General features: G+C 59.9%; 4 protein-coding genes and 1 pseudogene across 4 annotated transcripts, besides 1 other annotated feature; all 5 read left to right on the plus strand.

The window, feature by feature from the left end:
- Positions 1-571: 571 nt before the first annotated feature.
- On the plus strand, positions 572-3016 carry LDBPK_111040 (hypothetical protein, conserved; the record flags this gene model as incomplete). The annotated part of the gene is made up of 1 exon (XM_003859032.1): positions 572-3016. The coding sequence occupies one exon, from the start codon at positions 572-574 to the stop codon at positions 3014-3016; it is 2445 nt and encodes an 814-aa protein (XP_003859080.1).
- A 3931-nt stretch (positions 3017-6947) lies between these two features.
- On the plus strand, positions 6948-8408 carry LDBPK_111050 (pretranslocation protein, alpha subunit, putative; the record flags this gene model as incomplete). Its single annotated transcript, XM_003859033.1, has 1 exon — positions 6948-8408. The coding sequence occupies one exon, from the start codon at positions 6948-6950 to the stop codon at positions 8406-8408; it is 1461 nt and encodes a 486-aa protein (XP_003859081.1).
- Positions 8409-15083: 6675 nt separating this feature from the next.
- LDBPK_111060 lies at positions 15084-17201 on the plus strand (annotated as a pseudogene).
- Positions 15084-17201: a sequence feature.
- Positions 17186-17425, plus strand: LDBPK_111070 (hypothetical protein; the record flags this gene model as incomplete). The annotated part of the gene is made up of 1 exon (XM_003859034.1): positions 17186-17425. One exon carries the CDS (start codon positions 17186-17188, stop codon positions 17423-17425), a length of 240 nt encoding a protein of 79 aa, XP_003859082.1.
- Positions 17426-21179: 3754 nt separating this feature from the next.
- On the plus strand, positions 21180-22742 carry LDBPK_111080 (zinc finger domain protein, putative; the record flags this gene model as incomplete). The annotated part of the gene is made up of 1 exon (XM_003859035.1): positions 21180-22742. One exon carries the CDS (start codon positions 21180-21182, stop codon positions 22740-22742), a length of 1563 nt encoding a protein of 520 aa, XP_003859083.1.
- Between the last annotated feature and the right edge of the window lie 1743 nt (positions 22743-24485).

Genomic DNA, 24485 nt, shown 5'->3' on the forward strand with positions numbered 1-24485 from the left:
CTCCTCTTCGCCCCTTCTCGCGCGTGTGTGTCTGGTGTGATCTCTCCCGTTCTCTTTCACGACCCTTTCGTTTTTTTTTTTCTCGTTGTTGTTGTTGTTTTCTGCCGTGCCCTCGTTGCTAAGGGAGACACTCTCTAAGCGCGCCCCATACATCTATACACCTCCACACCGACAGGCTTGCAAAGGCGCACGCACACAAACCGGATTGTTCAGACGGGTGATCGCTGACTTCATGTGCACGCGATTGAGCATGAGCAGCTACCACCACAACCCGTACCGGCAATCGTCCGCCTCGTATACTCCGCAGCAGGCCTCTCATCAACCGCAGGGGCAGTCGCACACTGCCACCCGCGCCTCGGCGCAGCCACCACCGCCGCCTCCGGCCGCTGATACGGATGATTCCATCAGCCGACTCTCGAGCCAGAGCTTCTCTGACTCCATCAGGGGGGCGCTTGCCCATTCGATGCTGCCTGTTGCGCGCGCCGTCTCAGTTACAGGCAGCGCGCGTGCGGGCGGCCCGGCGTCTGCGTCGACCTCCACGCATTCCCATCCCTTCAGCAGTGTCGTGAACATGGCAATGGGCGGGACGGCAGCGCTGGCGACTTCGACGACAGCCACCATGCCCGCCCATGACTTTGTAGCGTGCCGTGAGCGCCCGACACTGTTTTCTTCGCCGTTCGATGGTGTGAACTCGCAGCACCAGTCGCTGAACTCGCCGCTGCACGGACTTCCACTGCCGCGGTCGCGGCACAGCGCCGATGCCGGTGGCGACGATTTACCGCTCGCCGAGAACACCGTGGGCTCGCTGCCGAGCGCGAGCACCCCCACTCGGTGCTCTGCCGCTCCCCTGCGGTCGCGCCAAGCGCTGTCGAACGCGCAGTCTCTAAGCTCCACGATTGCTCTGGAGCGGCACTCCTTCTCCGACTGGTATGCGACGGCGGCGTGGGAAGACCCATCCACCGGCTCGTGCCCGAGCAGCAGCAGCTGGTCTCTGCTGAACCAGCCGCAACCGCGCAACACTGCCCGCGCGATGGCGTCTTCACCGATCTCCCCTGTCGACACAGTCGCCACGACGCTCTTCATCGATGGTCTGCCTGCGTTCATCGAGAACAAGTGGCAGCTGCAGCCTTATGTGCCACCACAGGGATTGGTGGCGCTTCGTGTAAAGAGCTCGCGAGGCAGGAACGTCGGCTTCGCCGTCTACGACAGCATCGCAGCCGCGCGGGAAGCCTTGACGTGGTTCAAGCAGATGCTGATCATCAAGGAAGTGGTACAGACTTCCACATTCGGCGCACCACCCGCTGCCGAGTCCGCGCGAGGGACTGAGGCGCCGCCTGCCCTTGCGTGCGGTGACCGCAGTGCGCCGCCCGCTGGCGGGACGAGTGATTGCTTCCCCAGCTCGCCGGTCGAGTCGGAGCCGACGCCGCTGGAGTACGAGGAGTACCTCTGCACCCAGTCAGTGCCCGGCCAGTTTGCATCTTTGCTGCGGAGGTGCACCCTTCTGCGAGCGGAGTGGGCCCGAAGCTTGGAGACTCCGCACCCACCCACTAACGTGGCGGCCGCTGCTGCTGCCGCTGCCAGCTCTCTCGCCTCCTCCCCCTTGTCCTACCCACCATCGCCGTGGGGGACGGCAGCGGCGGTGATCCGTCCACCGCAGCCACCACCGATGGCGATGGCGGCGCCGCACTTAGGCCGAGAGCCGAGCCACGACGGCGGCGACAGCTACTCGCAGGTGTCAGAGCCTGCCCGGCCAGCGTCAACACTACAGGCAGCTCCTCATCATCCACTGCCGTCGCCCATCGCGTGGTCTCCGGGTTTGCAGTCTCCTCAGCAGCCACTAAACCCTTGCGCCGCTGTCGGCTGTGCTGAGGCACAGGCCACACACCCGCCAGCGCATAACCCGTCGTTTCCGTCAACGCCGCACCACGCGCTTTCGCCGGTGACGCGCCGCGTTTGGGCTTCCTCGGCACCATCAGCGCCGTTGCAGAGGCCGGAGATGCGCTGCTACTACGGCTGCGGCGCCGCTAAGAAAGCCTACCACCAACACGCGCATTCCACCACTTGCCAACCTCCTTTTCCTGCGCATTGGGGCTCGCACGTGGCTGAGCGCAGCGATGCGCGTGAGCGGGTGGATGCCTGGCGAGGCGCACCACCAGAGCCGCCAGCACTGCCGTACCGTCAAGACGAACCACATCTGCAGCAGCGCCACGCGTCTTACCATCACCACCGGCATTCGAGTGAGCCTCCCCTCCCTTCCCGTACGCTCTTTGTGCGCCTCATCCACAACTTCGACGCACCCGGGTACCTGCAGCAAGACCAGGTGCGCAGCAGCACCGGCAGCAGCACAGGTAGTGCGAGTGCGATGCACATGAAGCCGTTCACGACGGTGGGGCTACCACCAACCATTGAAGGTTCAGTGACCGCGCCGGGGACTACCACTGCGTACGCCGAGGAAGCTGCGCCGCCGACACCGACGCGGCTTGTATCGCAGACCACCCCCTCGCTACAGGTGCCACCAACGAGCGGTGCCGCAGGCACCCGCCTGCTGGTCTCGGCCGTGCCGCACCATCACCACCACATGTGCTACCAATCGTCGTCCTCGCCAACCTCGACGGCGACCCCGCATCTGCGCAGTCCGCTGGATAACCGAGGTACACAAGCGTATTCCTCATTGCAGCCACCACCGTCTTCGCAGCTGACGGGCCCATGTGCTGACCGTCATGGCGGCGGCGCTGGTGCTGCCGACGAAGCCCTCTCGCGGCCGTCGCCGAACGCAGAGGACCGCGAGTTCTTCCGCTTCGCACAGAGCGTGCTGCGCGAGGAGTACTTCTCCGAGAAGTTTGCCGGCTTCCTCCGGTACCGCGAGTTCTTGCGTCCGCCGTACTACGGCGGCTGTTTTGTGCTCTTTGAGCGAGGAGAAGACATGCAGCGCTGCCTCCAGTGGATGCGCAAGGACGAGCGGCTCATGAAGTTGTTTGCAGTCGCACCCGCCCGCAACGACAGCTTCGGCCCTTGAGTATACGACTTGCTGGCACGCCCGTTCATCTCCAGCGCTTGCTGGGATCTGGGCTGCTGGTGTGGGGGCGAGCTTGGGGCAGATGTTGTGTGGCCGTGCTTGCTCTTTCCTTTGTGTGTGTGTGTGTGTGTGTGTGTGCCCGCAATGTATTTAAAGGGATCGCGTGCACACACAGGTGGGTGACGGGTGGTGGTGATACACTGCCCGCATCGGGCACCACGGTGCGTGTGCATGTATGTATGTATGCGTGTGTGTGTGTGCTTATCCCCTCTCTCTCTTTCTCTGCGAGTGTGTGGCCACGACCTCCACTCATCTTAAAAAAAAAAAACTATTTGAAATGAAAATTTTTCCCTACCGCCCTCCTCTCCTTTGTTTGCGCCTGTGTGTGTATTCTCCTCCCTCACCTTCCCTTTTTGTTTTGCTTGAGTTTTTTATTTTATTTTTTTTTCTGCGTAGTACCATGTATCGCTTACGATAGCTTCTATTTCGGCTCCTCTCCACCCTCTCTTTTTAATATATATATATATATATATTGTGTATTTAATATATCGTTCATATAGTTAATACGTTTGGTTGTTGGTTGACTGTATTTGTATCTGATGTTTTTCTTTTTTGGTCGTGTGTTTCGTGTTCCTCTTCATTCTTGCATGTGCGACTGTCTATTTTACTATTATGGCTCGATCTTTTTTTTTCGTTCCTTTTTTTTCTCTGTGTATCCATCGACATCAGAAGTATCACCTTGTCTGCCATATCTCTCGCTTCCACTCTCGCCTCTTCTCCTCTCCTTTTCATTCAGCATCTATCTCCCTCTCAATATACCGTATTTTCTTGTTCGGCGCGTTTCTTTCTCTGTATCTCTCTGTGTGTGCATGTCTGCCTGCCTGTCTGTGTGCATGTATGTCGGTCGGCGTGTTTTCTCTCCCGCGCCTCTCCGCACTTTTTTATTTATTTTTATATTTTCGCCCTTTTCATCTCCGTTGTTTTAAAGTGTTCTCTCTTTTTTTCTTACGTGTCTCCTTGAGTAGCACGTGCTCTATCTGTGCCTGCGCCTGTGCCTGTGTGTGTGTGGAGTCGGAGCAGGGCCAGGTGAAGCGCCAACACACACCGACACCACACACACACACACACAAGGCACACACACACACACACAAACCGCCGATACGCGGACACACCCCTCTCGCGTTTGGAGCAACGTGGCTCTGACACCTCTTTTTATTTTATTTGCGGTTCTTCCCTTTTCCACCTTTTCTGTTCGTCCTTCGCGCCTTCGCCTCCCCACGAGCCGTGTTGCGTCGTTCTTTTCTATTTTCCTTTTTTGCTTTTCTCTCAACGATGCCACCCGTTGCGTTTTTGGTGTTTGGGTTCATTACATTTTTTTTCGTGTTTTTTTTTTTTCCGTGCTTCATGCGTGTGTCGGCGTGGCGGCCTCTTCCGCTGCTGTCAGCTCGACACCCGCACACACTCGCCCGGAAAGGAAAGCGCGACAACAAAAGAGGGCTGCCGGGGAGATGTAGGCGGATAAAAAAGGGGGAAAGAAGACGCTCAAGATGCGTGCAAGGGCTTTTTTTATTTTGTTTTATGTCCTTGTCATTGTTTTGCTCTTGTTAGCGTGCTAACGTGTTTTCTCGTCACGCGCCGTCACCAAAAAAATTATTTTTCCTCTTCTTCGTCTTTCCGTTTCATGCTCGTTTTTTCTTGTTTTCTGGGTTTCTTTCATTTTTTTTTGTGCTTCCCGTTGGCCTCTTATGTTTTGTACGTCACCACAGGGTGCCTTCGCCACTGCCCATGCGCTCAACAACAAGAAGCGATATTTCGCACGCCTCCGCTTACGCGCACACACGACGCTGTCATGTCTGCACCGCGAATGCTGGAAGTAAGGAGAGACGCAGTGGTTAACGAAAAACAATCAAGCAAAAAGAAGAAAAACGAAAAGTGTGGCGAGGAAGGAGGAGGGAGGGGGCGCGGATGGGCTAGAGACGCGTGAGCCGGTCCGTCGAACTGCCCTCTCCCTCTCTCTCATCGAAAGCGGCCCGAGATGTTTTCGCTTCGCACCGCCACCATTCTCTTTCGCCTTTTCAGTCCCTTGCGACTGTGCTAACGAAAAGTGACGACGTTGCACCGTCACTCCCACCTCTCTTCCGCTCCTTTGGTCCTCCGGTTCTCATCGCACATGCCCTCCGTAGATTTCTGCTTTTCTCATTTTCTTTCTGTGAATGCAAGTCACGTCTTCCCTCTTGTTTTTCGTCTTGGTCTATTTCTGTTTCCGTTTCCCCCCTTTTTGTGCGTGTGATTGGTTGCCGAGGATCCGCGTCGGCGCTGTCTGCCTCTTCCGCTTCCTCACTGCATCTGGTGTCCGCCGGACACCCATTCATCCATGAAGCGAACAACAACAATACGAGGAAGGAGCGAACGAAAAAAAAAGTGAAACCGGTCGCCTGTCGTTTCTGTATCGTTTTCTTTTTTTTTTTTGGTCTTCAGGCGTGCTTGCTTTTTTGTTTCGTGTGCGTGTTTTACGGTACGCATAGTGTTGTCGTCTCCGCTCGACCCCCTCTTCGCACTCTCCCCTCCCCTCCCCCCATCCTCCCCCTTCACACATGTATCCTCTCCCTATCAACCTCTCTATCGATATATAGGTATGCCTCTTTATATGTATTGCACGTGTAGCACGGTGTATCCGAGCGTATCTTGTATTCCTTTGTTTTTTTTTTACCTTTCCTTTTTTTCCCTTGCTTTTCCCTCTCTCTAGCACGGACGCACACAGATACACGCGCACCATTTACGTGTGCACTGCGCCCATGTGTCAAGGGGGAGGGGGGACACCGCAGGAGGCGGGGCAGGGGAACGAGGAGGCAGGACAACAACACAGGAACCCAACACGGGAAGGGCCGAGAAGCAACGAAATCAGAGCACTGTTGTTGTCGCAGCACAAGCACCGCCAGAGCAGCATCATGCATTCTCAACATGTATGCTGTGTGTGTGTGTGTGTGTGTGCGGGCTGCGACAACAACTCCTGGTGTTCTGAGCCCAACAGGCCCCCTCCCCTTCCCCCTCCCTTCTAGCTGTCCCCTCTCTCGCCGTCCCTATGCCAGATCCTCAGAGATTGCCCGTCTCTTTATATATGTACATGTACACACGTGTGTGCGGTACTGAAGGGAAGAAAAAAAAAGGGATAAGACAACGTAAGACGGCAAGAAAAACCGAAAAGAGAGTAGCAAGAAGTCATGCAACCCCATCCATGGGAAGGAAAACTGACATCAAAAACAACAAGACGACGAACCAAGTGCACCAGCACGACGACTTCGAACGACAGAGAAAACAAGAAATGTAAAAAAAGTCGGAGGAAGGGGAGGGAGCATCGACAGCAGTTGAGGCACAAGCGCATGTCAAGCGCAACGGAAGAGGTGAAAGCGGGAAGGGGAGAGTGCCCGGCTAGACTGCACATGGAAAGGTGCGCATCGGTGCCCATGCTTGCATGCCTGCATGCCTGCCTGCCTGGTGTACGGATGCACAGGTCTCCGGAACCCCTGCCTCTCTCGGCTCTCCGCACTCGCAGCTGAAAGATGGCAAGGCTTTCGCCGGTGCTCTTCTTCCTGCTGCCTCTGCTCGTCTTCCCGTGTTTCTGCATGGAGACACTCACGTGCTCGCTTGCTGTATTGAGTGTGTGCGTCTCTGTGAACTCGACTCATTGTGCCGCACCAACGCTCGCTTTCCTCTTCCTCTCGCTCATCTTGACGTGAACGGCCTTCTTCATTCCTACACCCCCCTCCCTTACCCGCTGGTGATAGCTGAACGTCCCCACAACAAAACGCGCACAATACAACCACAACCATAACGTGGTTAGCTTATCTTTCCGTACATTGCCTTTCGTATTCTGTTTAATTTCTTTCGTTTTTTTTTTCTGTTTTCCCGCTGAGCGTCCTCATCCGCCATCATGACGAAGCAGGCGAATTGGTTAATGTCGCTGAAGCCGATGCTGGCGGTGCTGCCGGAGATCGAGAAGCCCCGCCGCATGCCTGGCATCAAGGAGCGCATCATGTGGACAGCTGTGGCGCTCTTTGTCTTCCTCATTTGCTGCCAAGTCCCCGTGTACGGCGCCCGTCCTGGCAACGCCAGCGACCCGTTCTACTGGATGCGTATTGTGCTGGCGAGTAACAAGGGCACGCTGATGGAGCTCGGCATCTCGCCTATCGTGTCCGCCTCTCTCATCCTGGAACTTTTAGCTGGCGTGCGCATCCTCACCTACGACCCGAACAACCGTGAGGAGCGGGCGGTATTCGAGGGCTTCCAGAAGATGATGGGCCTGGTGATCACGGCGGTGGAGGCGGTGGCGTACGTGTCCTCCGGCATGTACGGTGATCCGTCCCGTATTGGTGTGGTCATGTGCGGCTTGATTGTTCTCCAGCTCATGGTGGCAACCATGATTTGCATTCTTCTAGACGAGCTCCTGCAGAAAGGATGGGGCATTGGCAGCGGCACCTCCCTCTTCATCGCCACAAACGTGTGCGATACCATCATTTGGAAAGCATTCTCTCCTTCCACCATCAACACTGGCCGCGGCGCCGAGTTTGAGGGTGCCATCATCGCCTTCTTCCACCTGCTCGTCTCGCGCACCGACAAGGTGCGTGCGCTGCGTGAGGCATTTTACCGGCCGCAGCTGCCGAACCTGACGAACATCTTCTCCACCGCCGTGGTCTTCGTCGTCGTCGTCTTCTTCCAGGGCTTCCGTGTGCCACTCATGACAAAAAGTAAGTTCAACGGAAACGACCGCCAGCCTTACATGATCAAGCTCTTCTACACGAGCAACATGCCGATCATTCTGCAGACAAGCGTTGTGTCGAACATCAGCTTCTTTTCTCAGATCCTGTCGCGCCGCTTCGGCAACCGAAACTTCCTGATCAACCTGCTTGGCCGGTGGGAGGAGCGCGGATACAATGGCGGCGGCAACGGTCAGCTGTTTCCTGTCGGCGGCCTTGCATACTACCTCGTGCCCCCGGCGACCTTCTACGACCTGCTAGCCGACCCCATTCACGCCATATTCTACGTGGTCTTTGTGCTGACCTCGTGCGCCGTTTTCTCCCGGCTGTGGATCACCATCTCGCACACGGCGCCGCGGGATGTGGCGAAGCAGCTGGCCTCACAGGGCCGCTGGCTCGTGCAGGCCCGCGAGAGCGAGGATGATATGACCCGGCTCTTGGAGAAGTACATCCCTGTCGCGGCCAGCTTCGGGGGCCTCTGCGTCGGCGCGCTGACGATCTTCGCGGACTTTCTTGGCGCCATTGGTAGCGGCACCGGTATCCTGCTCTCCGTCACCATGATCAACCAGTACTACGAGATTCTTCAGCAGGAGGGCCAGGACCTCGGCTACGGCTTCCTGAAGCAGAAAGTTGCGTAGCTGCGAGCACAGCCGAATCGATGGATCGTAGTTGCCTCTGTGCGCGCGTGGTTGTGCCGGTCTATGTCCGTGCCTGAGCGGGCGTATGCTAGTATTTTTATTAGTGTCTTTTTCGCTTGCCCAGAGCGCGGCGGGCAGGAGGGCAAGGAAGCCGTGTGGGCCGCTTCACGCCATCCTTTCTCTTGCTCTTCTCGTTTTGCGACGCACATAAGCCCCGTTTTTTTTTTTTTGCAGACGGGAAGCCTGGGTGGAGATGGAGTCGTGGCAGTGAAGTGCCAGTGGGGCCCATCGTTGGTGCTCCGTGCGAGACGAGAAGAGTCCGAACACAACGAGGGGTACGAGGACGAAGCACACGCCGCTGCCTTTGCGCGCCACAGCTTCCGCATGGCCACAGGGGGCGGCAGAGGCGGCGGCATGCACAGAGGAGGCTTTCTATTGCCCTTGTGTATTTGTTCGCTGCCTATGGCTTCGCCACATGTGCCTGTTCGGCTCTCTGTGTGCGTCTGTGTGCCTGCTGCTGCGGTGTGGCGTTCGCGGTCCGATGGGCCAGAGCGAGAGCAGGACGGTGACTCGGAGAGGCAGAGGGCGGTGCAGCGACCGAGCAGGTGAGGGCTCGGGGAGTTCGGGGGGGGGGGAAGCGGGAGCGTGTAAGTAAACGAGATGCCGTTCGACGGTGAAGACACCATGCCCTTTCATGGGCTCTATGCGCTTCTCCCTCAATACCCCGAGCGCGCGCACACATTCCTGGGCTCTTTTTTTATCGAATGCGTGCCACCGGCGACTGCGCCCCTCTCTCATGGCGGCGCTCTCCCCCATCACTGATGCAGCCCTCCCTCTTCCTGTTTCGTGTGCCCCTTCTCAGTGCTCGGATCGTGCGCGTCGTGTGTCATGCGCCTCACAGTGGCCACATGCGCCAGCTCACAGTCGATGAACACACTCGCATCCCTTGCCCGCAGCGGATTCGTGATGCGCTCGACCCATCGTGCCTTTGTGCGCCCGATTATGGTTCGCTGGCGCTGCAGCACGTATCCATTTCGTTCTCTCACTCTATTTCGTCTGCCGCTCGCTTCGGTGGGCACTTCGCGCTCCTCGTCTATCACGACTAAGTATGCTGTACTTTGGAGGGTGGGCAGCTGCACACGGGAAGAGGCGGGAGATGGGTGGCGGGCGAACCGACTCACTGCTGCATTGCCGCCACTGAAAGGATTCGCCCCGCACCGGCGTTTTCTGTCCGCGTTTGTTTTTCTCTGTGCTTGTTTTTGTGTGTGTGTAGCTGGGCGGGTGGTGCTGCGGCTCTCTTTTCGTTTGTATACGGCCGCGAGCGAAAGAGAAGGAGGCAGAGGCGAAAAAAGGTGTTTTTTTTTTTAAACGGCCATGGAGGGAGTGACGCCGCCCTCTTGCGTCTCTGCACCTTCCCCATCCCCCTCCTCCTCCACATCCTTTTTGACTCTCCGAGACGAGCAAGCATCTCCGACGCGCTGCGGGACGGAGATGAGAGAGGGGGGAGGGGGCAGAGCGTGCAGGTAAGAGATGAGGTGGCGCATGATCGGTTCTCGGCGCTAAGCATGCGCACACGTGCAAAACAATCGAAAAGCAGAACCCGAGCAACGGGGTGCGCGTGCGTGTCCACGAAGCTTCCCCTTACTTCCCTCTTCTTTTGCCCATCACTGATGGAGGAATCTATGCGTCTCTCTTCTCGTCAGGTGTGCTCGATTAGGGAGGCCGCCGCGCCTCACCGTTGCCAAAAGGGAAGAGGAGGAGGCATCTCTCGCATGTGCGCCGCTTCGTTGCCCCTCCCCCTCCCCCCACCCCCCGCAGGGAACTGCGACTGCGAGGGCATGGCTCGAGGTGTGTGCGAAGAGAGGTGAAGGGGACGACGATGCTGCGAGCTGACACGCTTCCGACTTCTTTTCTCTCGTTCACTCCTCTTTGTGCGTCGAGCGCGGCACGCGCTTGCACGTACGGACTTTGGCACACTCCCCGGCGTTGGCTTCCCAACGGCATGCGCGCATACACAAGTACACCACTCTCCTCTGCTTACCACCCTGCGCTTCTCGTCTCCACCTCTCCTTCGGATCCATCTTGTGCGCGCGTGCCTTACAGAGTGCTGGCGAGGCGGTTTTCTGCCGCGTCCGACGACACCCGCCTCTCTTCCCCGAAAAAGACCTTGCTCTCTTCGGCGCTATCCGCATCACCTCTCATATACGCACGCGTGTTGCGGAAGAGACGACTTGGAGAGAGAGGGGGAGGGAGGGCGAAAAAGTGCTTTGCGGTAGGGAGGGAGGGGCGCGCGCGCTGTGTTGTTGCTGCTGTGGATTCCACACGCCCATTCGCGCTCTCGCTTCCGCCCATCACCACGCAAACCCACACCGATACAAACTCCTGCTCGTGGAATTCGACTAGTACCACTGTCTTACAGATCTCTTCGTTCCTCTTCTTTTTCGGCCCCCTCATCATACCGGAGGAGGGGCTTGTGTCTCTGCCGTTGAACGGTACCCCTACCCTCTCCTTTTACTTTATTGAGCTGGAGGGTGGTGGTGGTCATTTGCTCACGCACCTCAACGCACGCAGCCCCGTGCTCATAGTAAAGGGGACCCACAGGGAGTGCGTGTGTGTGCCTGTCGATGAGGGGAGAGGGAGGGAGAGGGGGGCTGAACGCATTAATAAGAAAAGTTCCACGGGCCCCTGCCACACGGCCTCTTGTGGGCGTGCTGGTGTTCGGATTTCGCATTGCTGCTTCGCTCCTGTTCTCGTTTCCTTATTTGTACGTCTCGCCCTTGTACTCGTGCTTGCTTCGCACGCGCGCCGCATCTCTCTCTCTCTCTCGTGTGCGTATGTGTGCCCTGCTTGGGCACCGTTAGAAGTGCGTAAAGAGAGGGGTCTACGCGACGCTACACGACATCATCATCACCATATATATACACACACACACACAAACAGACAACAATCAAAAGGAGAGGGTGGGCAACAACACGCAGCAGCGGCATAACGCAACGAAAGCGGTGTTGAACCTCTTCCCTCGAGTCCCCGTGTTTCCTCATCTCTTGGCCGGCTTTGGTGGTCTTTACGGGTATTGTGTTTCGCTCATCAATAACAGATACTAATAATACTAATAAAAAGGGGTCGCAAATAACGGGACAAAACCCTTACACACACGCGCACACATACACACACGCGGGCGTGCCCGCAGACCCCGCAGCTCGTTTCTCGAATTCCGCACAGCGCACTCAACCAAAACAAGAGAGAAGAGAGCACTGGCATCACCGTCTGCTTCGTCTTTCTGCGTTCTTTTCCTTCTGCGCTGCCTCTATCGTTTTTCTTTTTTCGTGGGTTTTGTTTTCGCACACGTGTGCCTCTGATTTTGCTTGTGCCGTCTCCGTCGCACAGCCTTGTGCGCATGTGTGTGTGCGTGTGTGTGTGTGTGTGCCTTGCGCATTCATCTTGACCGGAAGCCCCCGTGTCTTCTCTTGCCTTAACTTGTCTTTGCTTGCTCTTCGTTTATTTTGTTTTGGTTTCGTCGCTACAAGAGGCTCCCCCCCGCGCTGCTCTCCTCTCCCCCTCCACACACACGTTTAAGACCGAAGAAGGAAGGAAAGCAAGTGCACGTGTGGACGGCGTCCCTTAGTGCGTATTTATATGTGTATGTGTGTGTCTCGCTATCTTTTCCGGTGCCATGCTCTCAGGTGCAGCAGCTGGCGCCCGCAACGCGAATCTGCTGTACACGCTGCGCTCCCTGCACAATGCACACTACCGCGTCCGCGAGGATGTGGCTGCAGTGCTGCTGCAGGAGGACTTTTTTGAGGAGGCATCGAGAGGCGAATTCTACACCATGAGCTACCTGCGCCATCGCATCCCGTTCTTGTTCCAACTCGCCCTGCATACGTGGACGCCCCAACAGAGTCGGCAAGCGACGCCGACGTCAGGGCGAACGCCCCTGCACCACGCGGCGCAGCACTCCACGGGGGAGGAGGAGAATGACCGAGAAGGCAATAGCCGCCGCAGCGACTCGGACTGCCCTGGCAATGACGAGGCGGCTTGCGGGAACCCGTTCGCAACGAGCGAGTCGCACTGCGTGCGTGAAGAAAACGAGCGATCACAGCCATCAATGTACCCAGCGACAGCAGAGCCGCAGCCGTCCTCGTCTTCAGGGAGACCGGAAACGTCTCTTCCATCAGAGCAGCTCACGCAGCTCGCCGTGCTGGCGGTGCATCTGCTCTGTGGCGACCGGTCACGCGTGCGTGAGGGGCCCGCGGAGGCCTCCATAGCATCGTGCGGGCCTGTCTGGGATGCGCACACGGTGCGTAACTTCTTCGAAGAGCATCGGTGGCTGGTGCAATGGACCAGCCAGGTGCTGAACGCGCCGTGCGAATGGGTGAATAACGTGGCGAACCGCGCCTTAGAGGACGTTTTGGTAGCACAACCGCAGCGGCCGTCCGCGGGAGAGCCCGGTGCGCCACCATAGGGCTTCAGCAGCGGCTCATCCAACCCGCCTCGACTGCCGTCAGCGGTGGGCGCGGCGCCAGCCACCCACCAACGTGCACCACCGCAGCAGTCATCGCTCAAGATGGCGGCCTCGCCGGTGCAAGCGTGTTCACCCGACGTCACCGATCTCATGCAATCCTCTCCTTGCTCCAGCAGCACAAGCGCTGATCTCACGGAGCCGCGCTTGCCAAACCTGTCGCTGCTCTCTTCCCATCACGTGGGAACGCCGCCGCTGTCGCAGTACCTCTCTCCTATAGGGTGCCGTACCCCGCTGTCTCAGCAGCCAACGCCTCCCTCTCCTTCCTCGCCGGCCGGCCAGCGAACTCCACGACCGCAGCCACTCCTGAACGTGCCGGCTCACGGCGAAAGCAGCAGCGGCAGCACGCCAACGTCCACCACTGGCATGCCAGACCGATCGCATTACATCAACGTGCTCAGCCCCGAGGCCGCTAAGTCCTTCATGACCACTGCGGAACTCACGGTCGAGCTGGAGCGGCAGTGCCGTCGCATTCGTCACGCCGTCATGCTGCTCGAGTCTCTTCTGGTGGCTGTCGGGATGGTGGAGCCCTTTCTCTACCGTCGACCTGTCTGCTCCTCCCCGATGCGGTCGTGGACGCGGCGTGATAGCAGGCATAGAGGCGCTAGCGGCATATCGGGGTTTAACGCTGCAGACGACGAGGACAAGGGTGACAACCATGATTTGCTCGGCGGCGGCTACGCTGACAGCGCTGCGAGGCGACAATGTTGTCTGTGTCACTTGACGACGATGGAGCCTAGCGCCAGCACCGGCCCCCTGGCCGCGACGCGCCACGTGAGTAACGTTCTGGATGCGAATCGCGACAGTGAGTACGAGGACGAAGCGAACGGCGGCGGGGCCGGTGGCGGGCTCGCAGACGGGGCGGCTGCTGCGTCGGCACTGGCAGTGGAGGAATCCAGTGAGCCTCCGCAGGAGTTTCTCGTGCGGCACGCCATGCACGCTTTTACGCACATGTTCCTCTCCATTACAGCGGTGCGGCAGCGGCTGCAAGCGTACAGCCATGAGCGCCGGCACACGCCTTCGACTGCAACGGTGGCGACTGCTGCTGCTGCCGCCGCCGCCCGGGCAAGTTTTTCTCTGACGCCGTTGGCCTCTAATGGGCCGTGCAACACTCTGGGACCTTTCTCGCCGTTCTCCACGACGATCAGCGGTGCAGCGAACCTTACCGTCGCCACGGTTAACGCCGCCGCTGCCTCGTCTCCGGTGACGACTGAGGACCCGACAACTCGTTCACACCCGCTGTTTTCCCCGCTCGCGGCACGCCGACCGCGTACGCCTGCATCAAGTGCCAGCGGCTCCGTCAGCTTGAGGAGCTCCTCATTGATGCTGTGCAGGACAATTTCGAGGTGCTGAAGAAATCGGCGATCGCGTTCGTGGCGCATCATTCGGCAATCACAGAGGAAGCTATCTGCGCCATCGACGCCGAGGGCGCCGTTTTCACGTTGCAGGCCACCATGATGCTCGCTCACGTCTTCGCACCGGAGGTGCTCGCCACACATCCGCCGGGATCGCCCGGCGGCATGGCATTGGAGTGGATACTGAGCTACGTTTTTGCCGGCTGCAACGGCGCGGAGGTGCGCCATCATCAGCAGCAGCAGCGCCATTACGACACTGGCGCCTCCGGCGCTAACTCGAGCCTTGACTGCTTCAGTCTGATGAACAGCAGCCACAGCAGCACGAGCACGGCGTCGCGTAGTCCTGAGGCGAGAGAGGTGTACACAGGACCGGACGGAGGATGGCGGAACACAGGCAGCGGCTGCCGCAGCGCCACCCCCCCCCCCGACAGGTGGGGCGCGAACAAGCTCGAGTACGCCGACGCCCTGTTGTGCCTCTGCCTCTCGGGTGAGATCAGCGACGGCGAGGACGATGACGAGGACGAGGAGGACGACAAGGGCGCCTCGGACGGGAACGGACGAGATGCGGCGGAAAAGGTGCCGACGAACATCCGCGTGGGGTACATTCTGGCAGCTTGCTTCACTCGGTGCCAACCGCTCATGACCTTCATTGGGTGGGTGGCTGAAAGCAAGCAGTACAACTGCAGCCGCACAGTCGCGCAGGCTGTTCTGCAGTACGCCTTCGCACTGTCGCAGACGTCAGCGCGTCTGCTGCGCACACCGCTGCCGACGAGCAGCTGAAGCACGCCCTTTACGGAGTCGATGATGCGTGGCCTGTCGGAGCTTGCGACGCTTATGCACCAATCCGCATCGGTGATGCCGGCACACGGCCTCATGGCAGCAGCAGCAACGGGTGCCGCGGCCAGTGCGCCTGTGAGCGTTCCTTCGAAGTGGTCATTTACATCCTCTTCTCAGGCGGTGGCGGCAGATGGCAGCCCACTCGCGATCCCACGTGCACGGATGCCACCACACCTTGCAGTTCGTGATACTGCGGCTACTGCTGTGGGCCAGACGCAGGAACTCACCCCACTCCTGGCAGCGCAGTCCAACGTCCCGGCGTCGGCCGTCCTCATGGCGATGCGGCACAGGCCGCACCGCCACGCGTACTCGCTTGTACCGCCGACGGCCGCAGTCGTCACAGGCACCACACCGGCAGAGGAGAGCGAGGCTGCCCAGGTGCGGACGCTGCGGCGATGTCTGGCCTTGCACTGGGCCAACTGTGTGCTGCTGTGCGCTCGTGCACTGACGCTAGCCGGCACCTACGACATCGCTGTTCCGTATGAGCTCTACACCGATATCCGTACAGCCCGGCTGTGGCTGCGGGAGCGCATGGCGGAGTACCGCGGTCGCATGAAGGCGCAGTTCGAGGCTGCCTGCGACGAGGTGCGGCTGGCACGACTAAAAGAGGTGTTTGCGCGATGGGACGCGGATGAGCAGCGCATGTCCGCCAACGACGCGGAGGCCGCTGGGGACATCTACGGGGGCTTTTCAACGGCCACGGTGCCGCAGACGCAACAGGAGACGCCGGGGCCACCGGCGCTCGCCAGCGTGCACCCACTCGGCAGCGTGACTGCGGCACCCCTGAATCCCGAACCCCTCGCCGCCTCATCTGTCCTCCGCCACCACGCAACCCAAGCGATCACGGCGACCTCGGACTCCTTCGCTTCCCACAACACCTCCTCTAGGATGCCCACTACGGGCGCCGCCTCGGAGCTGGCGCGGCAGCAGCCGCGGACGCCGCACAGCAACGGTTCGCGGCCGCCGTCCATCAGCGCCCACCCGCCCGGCCTCTCCGTCCACCGCACCGCTGCCGCCGCCGCCGCCTCCACGGAGAAGGAGAGGTACCACCGCGCCTTCGCGGAACCCTTCTGTTTCGGCAGCTCTGACCCTGAGCTGCTGTCAGTCAGCCTGCCAGGTCAGTCGGGAAACGCCGTCCTGGTGCCAATCCATGTTATAGTCTTCACTTCACTCTTCACGATTCTCGATGTGATGGGAGACGTTCTCTTGTGCGAGAATCCGCGTCTGAGCACCGTAGTGGCCAATGAGCTGCTGACGCTGCTCTTCGAGACGAGGTTGAGTGTGCTGGAGCCGCTACACGAGGCGATGGCCGCGGCTGAGCGGCGGGGGTCGACGGCTCCGATGCCGGACGCCGCGTCGATGGCGTCGTCTCCGTCAGGGTCGTTTTGCCTCACCTTCTCGCGGCCGGACAGCCTCACAGCCCGCCGCTCGGACGCCTCCATGCCGCCTGCTTCCACACTGGCACCGTCACACTGCCCGCCGCGATCTTCCTCAGACGACGGCAGCGGCGTCTTCGTTGCATCACCGGCGGCGAGCATGGCGCTAAGTCGGCCGCTGCGCCGTGGCGACGGGAAAACAAGGGCGTCCGGCGCGTCGGGCCGCACCTGCGATAGTGAAAGCCGTGAGGACAGTTGGCGCCTTCGACGACACAGAAACGGCCGCGATCCGCCTCCAGCACTCGCGCGTGGCGGCCACATTCTGCTGTTAAACGAGTACGCCCTTCTTCTCGAGGCGGGGCTGCGCTCGCCGCAAGTGGTCCGCCGCTGGCGCACCGAGTTGAAAGCAAACCCCGAGCGCGCCGCCTGCGGCTACGCGTCTTTGCTGTACCACCTGCAGCTACGTCAGGAGCAGTGGACCGAAGAGAGTCCGGACGAGTACCACCTTTCGCGTAGGCCGCTGCGACTCATGCTCGACGTGACGGCGCGTGATGTACGAGGCAACATCCACGGCAACATTTTGCATGTTGACGGCCTTGACGTCGTGGGCAGCCGCAAGGAGGAGGTGGCGCCGCGGTTAGGTGTGACCTCACCGAGCACCTCGCTGGCCACAGCGACCTACTCTGCGGAATGGAACCCAGGATGATGGAGACCTCGGAGCCAGGTGATTCACTCGTGGTGCCGCACGCGACCGCAGCCACAGCCGCCAGTCGGGTGGCCGCGGCAACCGCTAGCGCCGTCGCCGCAGTGGGGCGCCGCGTCGTCGTCGATCGCGGCGCATGCTCATGGTGTGTTGTCTCTTACCATGGAGGGAACACCGCCAGAAAGCCAAGGCGGGGAGGCGCGCGGCTCTGCCGACTTCCTCGCTGAGGACACCGCCGACGAGGAGGACCAGCAGCATCAGCGCGATGGCGGCAGCGCACCAATGCTCGATGTATGTTCGGCACCGAACGCTGGCAACTTCTCTGTGGACTCCCTCGATCCCGGCCACCAGGTCCTCATCGCGCCGCCAGACGTTGCTCCTATTCCACTGGCCGCCTCCGGGGCGCTGCAGGCCGCGCACGACGCGGACCGAAGTCACGCTCGCAGCGTCGTCATGCCACCTTTCACAGCGTGCCCTTTTCCACCGCTGCTGCCAGCGACGCCGACGGTAGGGCCTTCGCCGCCGCCGCTACCACAGGAGCTGGGCTCATTGCTACCCCGCCTGAGCTCCGCTGATTCTCTGAGCTTGGCGGGTGGGAGGTTGAAGATGAGGGACACCAGCATTGCCGCCACTGCACTGCACGGCCAGCCCACTGTGCTGGCCAACTCCCACTTCTCTGCCCAGGTCGACTACCCGAACCCAGAGAGCGAGTGTGACGACGCCACGCCGCGTCATCCGGAGCTGCGCAGCAGCAGCTCTTGTACTTCAGCCACCACCGTGGAAGAGGTGGCGAATGACGGGGATGCGCACAGCGCCACCTCGCCTGAGCCCAGGGGAGTGCCCTTGCCGTCGGCCGCGGCGTCGCATTACCCTCACTCGAATGAGCCGCAGAGCCACGACGACTTCGATCACCACCATACCGGCCACGAGGAGCTCCATCCTCGCAACGGACAGGAGAGCCCAGGCATGTCCGTGTCGGTGACGGAGCACCGGCACGGCGACATGCGCCACGGCACGACGCGACGCCGCTGCGTCACGCGTGTGCTGCTTGCCGGGCCACGAGGCGACCTGGAGACAGTAGTGTCACGCATGCCGCATACGTGGTCGCTGCAGCAGCCGCTGGAAACTCTGCAACAGGAGGCTATGGAGGAGGAGAGGGCCAACGCTGCAAGTGCAACGGCAGCGACGAGGACGGAGAACGCCGGCTTGGCTGGCGGCAAGGTACCCGATAAGAGCGCTGCCTCAGTGAGGATAAGCTACACCCCCGTGCGCACGACATTCCCGCTAGCAGCGGCGGCCTCGGAGGAGGAGCGAGCCGAGGAGGACATCGTCGACGTGGCCGCTGCGGAAGAGAAGGCAGCGATGAACGCAGAGCTGCACAACAGCGGCGGCAGCGCCGTCGAACCTCCTTCTCGAGAGGGTACCCCGAACGTACGCTTACACGTTGCTCAGGCACCGCACGAGGAGCAGCAGGAAGAGAGCGAGTGTGGCGTTGTGGTCGCTCATGAGGCCCCAGCGCTGATCGAGGACGTGGTCACTGGTGCTGATAGCGCTGTCGTCCGCGCGGCCGAGGCGGCTGCGACTGTGGACATCGGCAGCCAACTGGCGGAGGCCACGCCGTGCGCAGACAGGGTCTCCCTGGATTCATCTGCCGCACAGCCGGTGTCACAGGTGCCCAAGTAGGAGCAACCCGGAGAGCTGCAGAGGGACACGCCACCGCCACCACCGACGCAACGCCCTGTCGTGCCTGTGACCGCCGCAGCGATTGCCAGCACCGTCCCACATATTTCGATTGTGCCGCGTCACCCATGGCTGCCGTACGCGGTCTAGGCAGCCGGGCGATCTCTGACGGCAAAACTCTATGCGTGTCGTCCTAGCTTCCTCGGAGCGGCGGCGCCGCGCGTTTGCAGGCGTGCTTAGCGCAAGAACGGTGGCTGGCAACGATCGTAGCAGTGGGCGTAACGCTTATGCAGAGCAGCACCGCACTGGTTCTTGATCATCCAAAGACCCGATCAACAGCAACGACACCGAAGTATCCGCTTAGGGTGGCCGTCACTACGGCGTGCCCGTTCAAGCGTGTACTTGCGAGTGTGTTCGCCATGCGTGCGGTGTTACCGGTGCGCCCTTTTCAAGTTCGCAAAAAGCTGGAAGACGAGCGCATCTTCTCTCCGTGTTCCGTGCTTCTTGTCGTCTGCGCTTGGCTGATAGTCTGTGCTGAAGCCCTCGGCACCATTCTTCGTGCCAGTAGGCACATGGAGGTGTGCGGTGGGGGGGGCGAGGATCGAGGTGGGATGGGGGTGGGTGGGGGCTCTGTAGGAGAATAAAAGCGTATAACTAGCCGTGGATGCGTGGCGCGCTGGCCGAAGGTGTGTGCGGGGTGCGATGCGCAGGAGCGGGAGGAAGGTGATTGGCGAATGACCTGCCCTGCGCAGCTCCACCTTTTCCCACCCTCTCCCATTTTTTCCTTCACAGCGGTGTGCTACGTCTCCTCCTCCTTCCCCCTTTCATGCGCACAGACGCACGAGGCGCGCACCGTTGCTCGACTGCCATGTCTGACGAATTCCACGGCACCTCTCGCGGCCCACCGCCCCCCTCACCCCTTCTCCCTGCTCACCCCGCGGACGCATGCGGGGGTTCCATACGCTGTCACAGACGAGCTCTGGATCTACTCGCTCACCTGCTCTTTCCTTTTTTTTCGATCGTTTTACCGCCTCCCTCCCTCTCTTCTCCCATACGGTGTAGTGCACAGCTTCCAAAGCATATACAGCAGTGGGCCGGGCAGGGTCCCTCCACCCACACGCAGACCGACCGACATCCACCCCCCCTCCACACACACACACACAAGGCCACCATCCTGGAAGCTTTCCTTCTGCCCACCCCTCGCTCTATTCCAAGCACATCATTCATACCACCATCGCGCCCGCCTCTGCATCTATCTCGCCGTTGCCCCCTCTCACCCACAGCGCAAGGCACACAGAACATCAGCAAGGGCGCAAAGGCAAGCAACAACCACATCCACACTTCACGCACCGCGCTGCCGCGACGGGAGAGGCGCACACCTGCCCTCCTCCCCTTCCTCCTCCTCATTCCATCAGTTCTCTCTCTATCTCTTGCCGCTGGTCTTCTGATTGACTCTCTGGTCTGTTCTTTCTTGTTTTTGTTTGTTGCTGCCTATTACTGGACGAGGCTTGCCGCTGCCGCTTGCGTGCGGCCCCCCTCCCCCTCCCACCGCATCTTTTACGCGTCCTCTCCTCCCCCTTTTGCTCTTACTGGTGTGCGGGTGCTCGCTCTCTGCGCCTTTTCTCATTCCCTTCGATCGCCGTCTTTTCGGTGGTGCGCGTGGTTGGGGTTGCTGTTGTTTCTAGCGTGCCCATCTCGTCCCCTTCTTCTCTTTCTGTTCTTCACGCAATCATTGCCCCCTCCCCGCAAGCACCTTCGGCCTTCTCGCCTTTTGCATGCACGCGTCAGTGCGGCACCAGCCGGTAGCCTTCCCCTTGCACCTCTGGCCATTGTGGTGCACCTACCCCTACCCCTCGGCCCCGCGCGGTGGGCAGCGGTGGTGACTTCTCCCCGCCCTGCGCCCGGGCGACTCGTTTCGTTTTCGTCGCCGCCCTTCTTCTCTCCTCTTTCTCGCCTTTTTGTCGTTTTTTTTCTTCAAGAATGAGCTTATCGGCCGATCGATCGCCGTCGTTGCCGACCCCCGAGCACTCGCCGCGTCAGGTGAGCACGCCGCCTGCAACACCCACCACCGTGTCTGCGTTTGATGCCCCAGAGAACCAGGCGTCAAGGAGCCGACGACGTCATCGCCACCGCCACCGCAGTAGTGCCTCGGACGCGCCGACTGCGTTGTCGCACGCGCACAGGCGCAGGCACACACAAAAACGCAAGTCAAACTGTCGAAGCTCCGGTGTAGAAGCAGCATCCAGCGAAGAGAAGGAGGGCTCTTCAGGGAAGACAGATATCACCTGTGAGGCAACAGGGATGACGGACCACGACGACAAGACAGAGCGACAGCGCTTGGCCAGTGCGGCGGTCACACCGAATCCGCCGATCAGCAACGGAGGTTCCCGCAAACCGAGCCTCATGCAGCCGTCCCCGCCTCAATGCGACCCACAGGTTCTTGCCCCTAGCACAACCGCCGCGACGGTGACGTGCACCTCGGTGGCTGAAGGGACGCTGTCCCACTTTCCCAACGGTGTTGGTGTGCCGGCTCGGTGTGCGCGGCCAAGCGACGCCTCTGTGGCACAGAACAGAGGCACAGTTCTCAGCGTCACGCCCGTGGCAGGTCTTGAGAAGTCGATTCTTACTCTCGGCGAGTATGTCAAGGGACCTGCGTGGCCGCGAATCGCCGCGACAGCGCTACCCGAGCCGCCGGAGGAGCCTTCCAGCATTTTTAGCCCCGCGTCCGTGCGGGAGGCGGAGGTCGAGGTGACCGCACACCGACAGCGGGGCGGGGTCGGCAACCATCTCCCCTCTGAGACTGGTGCCACTGCACCGATCGGTGTGAGCGTTGGCGAGGGTGGCACGTCGCGTCTGCCGTGCGCCCATCTGCATCCCGCTGACGTGGATCTCCCCATCGCGGAGGAAATGGAGGTGGCAGAGAAGCACCGGTACGGCGATGAGCGAGAGGACGCCTTTTTCACGAGCGGCAGCGCTTGGGATGGTGAAGAGCGCATGCGTGGAGCTTCTCTGCACCGCGCCGAGGAGGATGCAGGTGACGGTTGGGAAAGTGAGGACTGGGTTGACGACAACCGCAAGATTCCTCGCTCAGAGGAGCCGTGCTGCTCGCTGTGCGTGAACGTCAGCGAAGAACCCGATAGCTGGCGTCACAGTCAACCACGTCGCCACGCCTTCGAGCGCCCGCTGCACTCGATGCAGGTGATGGCGTTCGTCTTTGAGCTGGTGCTGATAGGCCTTTTCTGGTCTAGCGTCTTCATGGGGTACATCATGCTTTACACCCAGGACAAGCAGGACTGCCTGGCTGAGATGGTCATCTTCGCTATCCTCGTGCTTGCCGGCATGGTGTGGCTCTACACGTCCTTAATCCTAATCTCCTTCAAGGACTGCACGGACCGCAGCAACTCGGGTGAGATGTGCATGTTCTGTCGCCGTCGCACGCATGTGGACTCCAAGCACTGCAAGGCGTGCAACAAGTGCGTGGAGGGATTCGACCACCACTGCAAGTGGCTGAACGTGTGCGTCGGCACGAAGAACTACCAACTCTTCTTCTCCTTCGTCTCCGCCGCCGTGTGCGTGACTCTGACTGGCTTTCTGGGCGGCGTGACATACCTGGCGCGGTGGTGGCATGTGCTGGCGGAGCGCCACAGCGCCTACTTTCGCGCGGGCCCGATTGTCATGTGCACGTTAATGGTCGTGGGCATCGGCCCGATGGCGCACCTGCTCTTGTTCCACAGCTACCTCTGCATCGTTGGCAAGACGACGTATCAGCACATTCTTGAAAAGCGCAAGCGTACTGTGGAGTTCCCCAGCGGTGAAACGGAGGAGCGGTTTCGCAAGAAGCGACGGCTGCCGTGCGGCTGTTGAGCCGGTAGCGGACAAGGTGAGTGCGCGCACGACCCCCCTCCTTACCCCCTCTTATTTCTAGTTCTCTCCTTCCACGGACAAGAACAGCGACAAGAAAAACAGCATCATCTCCAGCGATACCACTGACAAGCGCACTCTTCTGCGTTCTTACGGCGTCTTTGCCCGCGCGCGCGTGGTCTCTGCTCCTCTTCGCTACGCCCTGCATCTGCAATACCCTTGCCATGTAAGGCTGTCTCTCTGTCTGCCTGTCCTTCTCTGAGTATGTGTCTGTCTGTCTGTGTGTGTGTGGGGGGGGGGGTGGAGGAAGAGCACGCATGCATGCACGCGCGAACCAACGCGCAACACCGCGTATAGTAGAGGCAGAGTTGCTGCACCGCATATTTTTCCTTTCTGTTGTGCGTTCTTGTCTCGCCACCATCCACATGTAGAAAACAGCGCCATGTATTGTGCTCGTTGGATGCCCCCCTCCCCCTCCTCCTCCTCCCACCGTCTCTTCTCGTACTCCCCAAAGGACCTTCAAGTCTGGGCAAGCAGTGCTGGCGGCTTGGTTGTGCCCCTCCCCTCCCCTCCCCTTCCTCCTTTTCTTTGCTTCCACGGCTCTTTTCTGCGCCGGTGTTCCCTCACCTGCTTTCGGGCAGCACAGCTGAAGAACGTCGTTTTCTTCTGGTGTGGCGTGTGGGCACGTGTGTGTGTGCTCTCATTCGCATGCATGCGAACGCGCGTAAGGCGGTCATTTTTTTTGTTTGGTGGGGGAGGGAGGGACGGAGGGAGGCGTGGTGGTGGTGGATGCGTGTGTCGTTTTGTTGCTCTTCTTGCTTGCCGTCTCTTTCTCCTCACGCTAGACAGGTGTGCGCCGACCAGCGCTCACACGCTCGACAGAAGTGTCACGACGGGTGACCTCTCTCGCTCTATGTCTGTTCACGCAGATTTATATATCTATCTATATCTATTTACATGTCTTTTTTTTTTTGGCGGCTGTTGTAGCAGACGTGACGGCGGTGACGTTTTCGATGTGCATATCGAAAAAAAAACTTTTTTTTTGGAGAGATATGGAGCTGACATCAGCGGTTTGTGCTGTTCTGCGCTGCGCCTGCGCGGGCGCGTCAACAAGCTTGCTGCTATGAGAGTACGGGCATTCACCGTCGATGTACCACGCACACATGCACACGCCTTGATTACGCGTACGTATTCGCGCACCTGCACACAGAGAATTACAGCTCATCCAAAGGAACTCTCCCAGAAGTAAAGAAAAATACAACCGTTCGGAGGTGACTCGCCCGTGCAACGCGTGCACAACCGCTCGTCATGTCTCTCTACAGACGACAATACCAGCCCGTCCATGACACGGGCAAGCAGACGTGCTGCGAGACCACGGCCACCGAAGAATAGGGGGAGGAGGCAGCGAGGACGTGAGTGGGCCCCTGTGAAAGAGACCCAGGAGCTATGCGAATGCGCGTCGCCGTCGTCCAGAGGACGAAAAGAGAAAAGCTCGAAGAGGTTCCCGGCGTCCTTGCACCTCCTTCTGTCTGCTCACCTCGCTGCATAATCCACGACTGCACATGTCGATGCAAGCTCTTGCCGTGTGGGCGGCGAGGAAGAACCTCTCGTGCTCGTGCGCGGGCATAGGCTTGTGATGGTATCGACCGTCGCTGGTGGCGTTCGTGTGGGTCTTTTCGCAGCTTCCCCTCCCCCCCGCCCCCTGACCGTGTCTCGTCGAAAGCGCTTCCTCTCCACTGGGTCTCC

The sequence above is a fragment of the Leishmania donovani genome, chromosome 11 (assembly GCF_000227135.1).
Source record: "Leishmania donovani BPK282A1 complete genome, chromosome 11".
Lineage (NCBI taxonomy): Eukaryota > Euglenozoa > Kinetoplastea > Trypanosomatida > Trypanosomatidae > Leishmania > Leishmania donovani.